This window comes from Morone saxatilis, unplaced genomic scaffold (assembly GCF_004916995.1).
Source record: "Morone saxatilis isolate NCDOM2014 unplaced genomic scaffold, NCSU_SB_2.0 Contig23, whole genome shotgun sequence".
NCBI classification, from domain to species: Eukaryota; Metazoa; Chordata; class Actinopteri; family Moronidae; genus Morone; species Morone saxatilis.
Genome location: NW_023339796.1, coordinates 7,367,712 through 7,378,021, shown reverse-complemented (window position 1 = coordinate 7,378,021; position 10,310 = coordinate 7,367,712). Strand labels below are relative to the sequence as shown.

Genomic DNA, 10,310 nt, shown 5'->3' with positions numbered 1-10,310 from the left:
ACATCTTTTTACACCTATTAAAAGACCAGTGTGTAGAATTTAGTGGCATCTAGTGGTGTAGTTGCAGATTACAACCCCCTTGCCTCACCCTCCACTTCGAAGCGCAAAGGAGAAACTACGGTGGCCACGAAGCGGTTTGTCCGTTCTGTGCTACTAGAAAAAGATTAAGTTCAACACTGCAGCATCCATGGAAGGTATCTGTAGACAGAAGAGGCTCAGCTACAGTAACAATGACTCTTGTTTTCAGGTGATTGAACTCTAATGAAAACATCGTTCTGCATATTATATTCCATTTCTGCCAACAGATCCTAAATGTTACACACTGGACCTTTAAAAATACCTATTTTAGTGAAGATGACACTTTTACTGCAACAGAAAACACTTCAGCAAATCCAACGTGCATTCGATTAATTCAATAAAAAATAATGGACATTAACCAATGTTTTTTATTACCTTATTATTAATGAACATTATACATTATTACTTTAGCCTTGAAAATATGACTCCTATAGCTACTGTATCTAGCAGCAGTAACAGTGTTAAAACAGGTCTGATGTTTCTGACTGAACAGCCTCCTGTGTGCACAATCCACTGTCGCCTATCTTAACAGATGTCGTGTTCACAGAATTTCTTATACACATAAGAATGAGAAAGAAAACACCATTGGATTTGTATTGACAGGAATCTTTTTTACGTGCACTGATATGACTCAGAAACAACTTCATACTTGACTGGCATTTTCCCCCAAATTTGAATAAAAGAAGAACATTAAATATGCAAGATCAGGGCACCCTGAGGGCTTAGGGGCTTTTTATTTTGTTGCTTCACCGGTTTGACTCAGGCCAGGCACCAATGTTTATTCATTTAACTTGCCATCTCTCTCTCTCTCTCCTTATTTCCTGTCATCTGCTGTTGTCTCCCTAATGAAGACATAAAATGCCAAACAAACTTGCAAAATTAAAGACAAAATTGACAGATGGACATTCTGTCAGTGCAGTTCCACAGTGAAAATCAATAATAACCCAACAGGAAGCCCCCGATTTTTTATTGAGTCACAGCCAATGTTTTCAGCTGCCGGCCCCTTTCAGGGCTCAGGCTAAGCTGACGTCCTAACGGCCGAGCAAGCTGTGCCACATAAAAGCCATTACCAAAACGTAATCAAATGCCCATTATCTTTAAATGAGTGTCGGCAAGAAATAGTAATTCATTACAAGTAAATAGACTAATATTTCCTTTCACGCCAGCTCATAATTTCGATTCAATTTTTAAAAGGAAATAAAGGCCTCTTTTGTTTTGCAACTGATTAAATAAGACTGTGTTTATGGCACAGAGAGAGGGAGACATTTTAAAAACTAGACACAGAATTAGGGCTTTCACAACTACTGAATATTGCCAGTAAGTATTGCCAATTTTTCCAAAACAGTTTTCTGGTTTAACACTAACACCAATGTACTCCAAAACAAATACAGACATGAACAACATGATGTTGGTGTGTAAGCTCTACAAATACAACTCATACATGGCCCGCTGACCAAAATAACGCTGACTCTCGCTGCTACATGGACATTTAAAACACTGAGACACTACAGGTTTGTTTTTTTCCTGAAGTGAGATGTTTTATACTGGAGGAACTCCAACTTGTCTGAAATAAAAAGCACCTCTGCTCACTTTTAACTCTGGTCGTAATATCCCTGACCAGTTGGCAACTAGTTGTTTAAGTAGTCAAAACCCTGAATAAGCTACATTGTCCAATAATAATAACAATAATAATATGTATTAGAATAATTTGTGACATGTCAAAACAACAGAAACAACCTCTCAAATTCACAGTAATATGTAAGTGTTCAAACTTTCTGAGGCTTTTTCTTTGTCTGGCATTTATCTTTAATAAAACTCCATAACATATCAAACAAAATTCAACCTAAATCTGAAGAAAATTAGGTTGAGTTAATTGCCAAGATGAGAAAGATGCTTCACACGACGATGTCTTGTATTTGCCACTATTACAGCTGTTGACATGGTGTGTGTTTGTGTGCGCCTGTAGCTAAATCTAATCAGCTTTGGTAATGAGCATCTCCTGCAACCTTGCTTTGCCACTTTGCTGAACAGACGCACCCAGTTTAGTGTAAAAAGGAGGGGGAAATTAGCAGTGGCTGCTCAAATCACCCCGGTTATAGAGGCAGGGAAGGGAAATGGGTTGTGACTCCAAACATAGGAGCTAAGCCAAAACTCGTGGTCCTGCAGCTTTGCTTTCTGTTGGTGTGCAGACTACAGAAGGTGTATGTGACCTGCAGTCACCTCTGGGACTTAAAGCACTTACCTGTTGCCTATATTGTGCATTTAAACTTTATCAACATTTTTCAATTGTTTCTTTAATGTTAAGAGAACTAAAAAACATTTTTTTCTGCATGGAAAGAAGTAATTTTACTTTCTAAATGCGGCTGGTTATCAGATCCAGCGTCTATGTTTGTTTATACATGTTATTGTGTAAAAACAGCAGACCTGAGCTCAGAAGAGGAGAAGAGAAATGAAGAATGCAACAATTTGGGGGAAAGTATCTCACTTTAAGAACTACAGAAAGTGTATAAAAAGCCGTAACATGGTACATCTGAAGAGGACACCGAATGCCTTGCACTCTGTCCTGCGGTTCTAGCTACGGCTTAACGGATCTCGTCATGCTTTAGTGAAAGTAGGCAAAAAACCGCAGGTCCCAGACCACAAGACCACAGGCCCTGCCCCTGCCGATGCAGACCGATGACTGGCGATCAGAGCTTGCCAGTCGTCGTCTGGTCTTGATTCATCGTCATTGCACACAATTAGGAAATCTGTTTTGAGACTTTTTATGTAACACTTCCACCTGTAATTTCACCACATCACCACAATGTGACAACAGCCCTTCTGAGCCTGTTCAGCAAAAGGTCTCTGTGATGAGCAATCACCTCAAGCACAGAGTCATTAGTGGGAAAACCTTTAAACAACACTTTTCAGTGGAAGTGGAATGAAGAGGGTAATGAGGGACTCAACAGAAACAGCATGTAGCCACCACACCAAACAAACATTAATAAGAGCCTGAAAAAAAGCTGACGTGTGCAGAGAAAACTTGTTCAAAAGAGCTGGTAAACCAACGTACCCAGTGTTGCGTAACGGTGCGAGCCAAGGTGTCAGACAGCACCCATGCGCAAAATTCTTCTCAGCACTCGAACTTGAACTCTTCGGCAGTGTGAAATGGGCGGGCTTGTCATTTTACAGTAAAAGCCAGCACACAGAGGGGACGGCCCGTGTCACAGGAGCTGTGCTTCAAGGGCACGGTGAGAAACGTGCCACAATGTTTAATGAAGATCTACTTTACCTCCTCTACACACACACACACACAATGAGCAATGACAACACTACAGTCTACTGAGAGTAAACATTCAAAGACTAACTGGTGAGGTGTTGCGTCACATCAGAGTGCAGTTCAAGCTACGTTGACACAGAACTTGGCCTACTTAACTAAACCTGAGCGAATGACACAGCTCTGACATGTGAACACTTACAAGGGGAAACATTTGGACATGAACAAGGAACTATTTTTGCTTTAAACAGTGACCCTCGCGTACTTTTATTTGGTCCGAATGGGGAGTTGAATCCTGTAAATGCTAGACTGGTTGGACGTGTAGCAAAAGGGAAAGGAAATATTGATAAAGGTGCTTCTGGTTGTATGACAAGAGTGAAAGAGGAGGTAATTATAAAGCAATAATCTAATCATAAGTGTTTGATACAGTTTCTCATGTAAAACTTGCTTAGTGTAAATGTTTTAGGTGTAATTATCTACAACCTCAACTAATGTAGAAACCAAACGGTAAGAAATATAAGACAAAATTGAGCAACCGCCATCTATTGATTAAGGTCCGGAAACAGCTACTGAGAGGACCTTGATGTAAGATTACGACCTTCTTACTTCACAGAACATATTCTTTTAATGTTTAATGAAAATGATAAAACAACTATCTTCATTATCTGTTAATCTGTTGAGTTTTCTTCCCATTTAGTCAACAAACGATACAAATATTCAGAGCCAAAGATTAAGTCGTTGGAAATGACTTATTTTATCAGACCAGCAATCGTATCAAACAGATAAAAGTTGCAAATGTTTTGGCATAAATTAGTTAATTAATTATCAAAATTGTAAGCAGTTGTTTTAGCTCTGTAGTATTTCACCGAGATCCAGGACTGTCCTACTACATCTCACACTGACTATCAGAGGGAATCAGGAATCTTACTAGCAACTTATACGTTTAAAAATGATGTAAGGCGGGAGTATAGTCACAAAAAAAGTTGATTAACTTCAACAAAGATGAGGCGACTTCTATTAAAGAAGAAAAGCAAGTAAAATCACCGACAGCGCTCCAGAAAAAAAACATATAATACGAGAGAACGAAAGACTGCTTACTTCTCTGACAGTGATTCTGAGTCCAGCAGCGCTCACTGAAGTGTCCGTTGATGGTGGTCGTCTGACAGGTGGTCTTTCCGATGGCCGCCCCGGGGCACACGTCGCCGCACTCTCTGTCGTTCTTGTTAGCCATGATGTAGTTGTCCTCCACAGTGTCCAGGATTTTGGACCAGTCCAGAGTGGAGAGGTAACAGAGATCTGGGTTCTTCTCGATCCTCACGGCTCCTCGGGTGATGTTCATCAAGCTATGGAGGCCGATCTCTCGCAGCTGGAGCATCTCAAACATCACCAGAGCGTAGTTGAAGAACAGGTTGTTGCCTCTGATGACTGTTAGGTTGGGGAAGAGATCGCTGAGGCTCTCCAGGCCATAAACCCTGAAGAGCAACAGGTAGTCGGTGACCACTATCAGTTTGGGGAAACTGAGGCCTCGGAAATCCTCTGGCTTGGTCCTGAACATGAGTAAGATCTTCAGGTGGCCTTCGATCACAGTGCAGTTCTCAAGCGTCTGCAGGTTGGTCACATTGTTCCGGATGTCCTTGCTCGGACAAACTGAAAGAGACAAAAGGAAAAGACACTAAATATCTTCTTATGATTCAATTCAAGCACAAACAAAGCTAAAAACAAGACTGCGTAGATAGGCCGCCAACTGAGCGATAATTGCCTCATGAATAGGAAATGTTATCACTCTCGGACAACAAAACAAAACTCCCACAGGCAATTTATCTTGTGCAGTTGTCGGCGGATTACAACTGCTGAACGTGACTGATGCAAGACGTCTGCCCTGCTAACTGGAAAAACAGGGTTGAAGAAGTCAGACACGGTCTCAAGGAGGAAAAAAATAGCTCTCTTGGTAATTAGAGGGGATATTTTACTGAAAAATATGCGGTTATGTCTCTGGCTTTGATGAAGACCAGACGATCTTCACTGACATTTTGTTTAGCAACCGCATATCTGGCTGTGAGCCACTGTCAAATATGGAGTGCTGTCATCAGAGTGAGGCTGTGCTCATCCTCGGTTACGCTGAGTTGATTTGTGGAGTCGCTTCTGTAACTCAAGACTATAAAAAACATTAGCTAATGCGTTAAAAATATTTGTCTGTACGGGGGAACTGTAGCACGGATGACTCTTTGTCGGTCATCATCCAGACACATGATCCTGTTTGATGAGAGATTCCTTAACTGTGCTGTCGAGCAGACGGGTTACTTTTTTACTGTCTCACCTATTTTTTTAAATTCTGCTGTCTCACAATGACACAAGATGAATGTAGGTAGGGCTGCAACGTATTACAGTGAATCATTTATTGTTTATCAGATAAAAGTGAAAAAAAAAAAAAGTCAGATCCCAAAGGTGACGTCTTCTAATTACAGTCCAAAACAATAATAGCCCATTTTTAAATAAGAGTAGCAGCAGATCTTCACATCTGGGAAGCTAAATTCAGCAATTTTTTGGCCTTTATGCTCGAGGAAATTACTTAAAACACCCAATCAATCATCAAAATACTTGATTGTTTTCACTCAATCAACTAAAGGAGACATCAAGTAGCTGTGTGGTTATGTTAACCGTACTTCAACTCCAGATACAGTGATCTCAAAACCTTCTGCAAAATATATCAAACACTATTACACTCAGGGGGCTCTGTATGGAGGGGGAGCTCCCAGTAATGAGGATTTCCTCAACTCTCAACTCTGGAAATCAGCCAAACTCTCAACCATATGCTTCGTGTGACATAACACAAGTGACGGTGGTCATAAAGACGTTTTCCTTTTGCAGGTGCAGGTGGGACATTCCAGCCCCAATTTTACAGTTCACAAGTCATTAGCCTGGTGAGAGGACTGTATTTGTTTACCGACTGACCCACCATTGAGCTGGCCGCGTCAGGCCAACTGGTCAGCCATGTGGGGAAGCGGTACAACAGCGAGGCGTGCACCTCTTTATGGCAGCAGCTCCTTTTACACCTTCTGTTGCATAACAGTACAAGACTACCGGCGCACACACACACACACACACACAGTGTCCAAACAACAAGCTTTTCACTCCACGACCTTAACCAGCATGCACTCTACAGCGGTGATCTGAGTTATCTAGAGTTCAGCCGACAACGTTGAGGCTTGTTTAAAGTACACACAAAATGTCCTAACATGGGTTTAAACTGCGAGCTATTAAAAGCAACTTGGCATGTTAGAAAAGTACATTTCTCCTTTTTAAACTGCATTTAAATCTGCAGTTCTCTTTGTGGTCTTGGGAGTGTAGCCCGATTGTAAGCCACAAGCCTGTAATTTCAACACATCTACCTCCAAATGAAACATTTCCTATCAAACTGACGGTGACTGCCAGGAGTCAGCAGCAAACATAGCTTAGTGTCCATCGAGGAACATGTTTACGACTTCAAAGAGTGGCCCCCCCTCTCTTTCTCACCCCCCTCAGACCCCACACACACTCAAACAAAACAGTTTAATAGACAAAGACGCTGGCGGTCTCCAACAAGTGGGGTCCTGTAGTCACAGTACCGAGTGACCCTGTGCAAAAGGCGAATCATCACAGGGCGGCGATTCCAGGCTCCTATCAGTGTACACTTTCAGCCAGGCCGGTATTTTTAGCACCACATTCCCAATAGAGAATCTAATACACTCCGGCCGCACCGATAGTGGCTCACATTGGAAACTGGAACACGGCAGCCCTGGTGTGTAAGTGAGGAATTTTAGAGCGGCAGAAGAGAAAGAACTGGCCGAACCGACTTCTCCATGTGTGAACACTTAAGTTTTGTTGTTTTCACGAGTGAGGCGCGGAAATCAGTCCGTGACGACATAACTCAAGCAAAAAACACACCAGGTGCATCCCAGAATTTAAATGCTCTCTGTGTTTGTTGGGAAAGAGGAAAAAAAACACTGGGAGACATCACAAAGGTTACTATGGTGACAGGGCCAGCTCCAGCTATCCATACATCAACTACTCCAGCCAAAACCAGACTGAAAACACAGCCGCGGTACTCCGAATCGTCAATTACAGAGGCAGGTTTCCATCGAGCGATGCCATCGAGGCTCTCGAGACAGATGAACTTTTAAGGGTAATTAAAAGGGAGCAGTATGATGGTTTCTTATTTCAGCAACACTGAGAGCAAGGAAAGCCTGTTAATAACAACAACAGGGATCACGGCCACACTGGAGAAAAGTTTAAAAGGTTTATCTTGTTGTCATTATTAATAAATCCAAAAATAAGGCCAACAACTCTTTTTTTCTACTAACAAAACAAGGCAACTGTGATTTATCAGGCACTTATGTAGCAGACGCAAATCAAAGTGCCTTACCTGGGGGAAGAAACGTATTAGAGGAAAATAAAATCAATTTAAGCACAACAATTCATTCTTGACATTGGAAATAGTAGTTTGGCCAAACAAACCCAGTTCATCCAATCCAAGGTCCACATGTTCGCTCCCATAACTCTCAACTGTCTCACACAGTCGTCATAATGCTTAAAGCCAACACACATACACAGTCCTACGAGTGCAGTGGATGAAATCGTAACTGAGGTCAACAGATCCATCATCTCTAACTTAGCAAACCAACTCATTAAACCTGCATGTTATAGTTAAAAAGGCACTAGAAAAAGTTGTTTTTTATTTCGTCAAAACCAATTTCAGCCTCATTAATTAGATTTTAAACAAAATAAGAACAAACAAACACTACCGTTCCAGTTCAGTAATACAATCCCCAAATGTACGTTTCATAGATGCGATTAATCTGAAAATAATCAGCAGAAGAAGATGCAGTGATACAATGAAGTAAATAAGACTGTATTCAGATCCACTGGACCACATCTGAACGCGGTTTAGTCTGATTCACACTGCGATCAGACCGCCATCAAAGTCGGCCAGACGTAAAGGAAATCCATACCGCTTGATCACATGAGAGAAAATCCACCCACGAGAAGAAACTGTCAATTAGTCGATATCTGACTGCCGACTCTGTGACCCTACTTGCACAATTTCCATGTCACAATTCTGCACATTAACGCAAACAGGCTGCAAAACAAGAGCAGATAACTTCATTAATAACAAGTATAAATAATTATAACAAGTACAAATGCCGATGATATCATTGTCCTCGTAATAAATCCGCTGTGAATGCCTGGCATGAATTGCATCTAGGTCACAAGAACGGTCCTAAATTTAAATCAACATGTACTGAATCATAAATCTGAAGTGTGAACACAAATACTGCACATATCTACACCAAAAGGCTCTACGCGGCCCGTCCACTGTGTGCTCAGTGGCACAACGTACAAACCCACGAGCCTTTCACTGCAAGCGTCGACAGGCACTTCTGATCTCCTGAAGGAGGTGGATAGAGAAAGAGGGAAGGGGGGAGAGCGACAGGTTGTTAGACTGATGGCATATATTAGCGCTGAGGCCTCAGTAAGCATGCAGAAACACAAACACTCGGTGATTGCGACACTTCCCTTTTCAAGGTTTCGCTGTTCTTCAGTTGTTTTCCAACCTAGGCTAAAACTAACCACAAAATGCCGAGGTCACCGAGATACATGTTGTTCACCGAGTCCGAACTGAGCTGTGACGTAATCCACTTTAAGGAAGGGCTGTAAAACCTAATCATCTGTCGGTTTTTAAAAAGGTTTAACGTAAACACAGAACTTTCTATACCTCCGCCTTCGTTCTCTCTTCTGGATTGGTGAAATAATGAATTATAACACAAAAGATACTCCCGTTCTGAATGCAACATCAACGGCAAACAAGCTTAAATTCATCGAGACAACCGCTTGAGCTCAAGGTGACGTTTGATAAGTCGGCTCTTGGCTGCCATTACAGTTAATTAAGAGAGGTTTGTCATCTCTCCAACTGCACAGGATTAGATATTACAGCAGGTAGAAAGTGACATTACTACAACTCAGGAGAGACGCTACACTCTCTCGCAAAATTGCTCAAGAGTCATCCTCAACAGCACACGCTCTCCTATAAATGTCTCATAAGAGGGGGGGGGCAGGGTATCACATGTGCCAGCTGTTTTGGTAGAGGTGACACGGCAAGCGCAGCGCGGTGACAATACATCTCAGTCGAGGGAATAAAATGAAACCAAAGTAATTCAGGGCCCTGGTCTTTAAATAGAGTGGAACGGAGTGAAGGAGGGAGACGATAAAACCACAAAGTCCCCTCTTGGGATTGTTTGATGTGTATCCTGTGTAGAGAAATGGCTCCGGACCAAAGATCGTTTGGTGATTTGGTTGCCCACCAGCTGCACTCGCTTACAAACGACTCTCCCTGCCAAAGCTGGCAGCGTGAGAGAACAATAACAAGCACATTTCCTTTTACCAGGGTGACAATGTCAAGGGTAAAGATCTGACACAACAGCTTCTTTGTCAGACGCGAAGTGAAAGATTGCAGGAGAGCCAGATTACTCCGTTCTCAACCGGTGTATAATTTTCGAACGTGAACCTGTCAACCTGGATTAGACAGCCGTTATTGATGGTGACAGATGCAGAAATTGTTCTATTGGATCCGTGTCAAACAACTCACGACTGGTACTTGAGACAGTAGTGGCAGTGTACGTGTGTGGAGTGTTTTTGTCTGTTTTTAAAAGAGGCGGTAGGGCGGATAACCGTTTCATCACCTTACAATTGCTCTCCTTGTCAGGAAGCTATAATCAAAAGGTGCCAGGTCGCTGATTGCTGCCCCCCCGACCGGTTCTCAACAGCAGGCTGCCGGTGGCTTCGTGGCGAGCTCCTGCTGTTTGACAAAGTGATGTGTTATCATGGCACAGCAATACACTGCGGTATGACAAGCCGACCACCTGAGACCTTAACGCGTAACCCGAAGTGAACCAAGCTGGAACCTCAGTTTGAGCTCAGGCTGCTCAATTAATCGAAATTT

General features: G+C 42.3%; 1 protein-coding gene across 1 annotated transcript in view; it reads right to left on the bottom strand.

The window, feature by feature from the left end:
• insra (insulin receptor a) overlaps positions 1–10,310 on the bottom strand; it is a gene marked incomplete at its 3' end in the record, with an annotated part of 43,790 nt that overhangs the window by 30,468 nt on the left and 3,012 nt on the right. Inside the window, 1 exon segment of the mRNA XM_035670071.1 lies at positions 4,433–4,981. Coding sequence (XP_035525964.1) covers positions 4,433–4,981 — 549 coding nt within the window.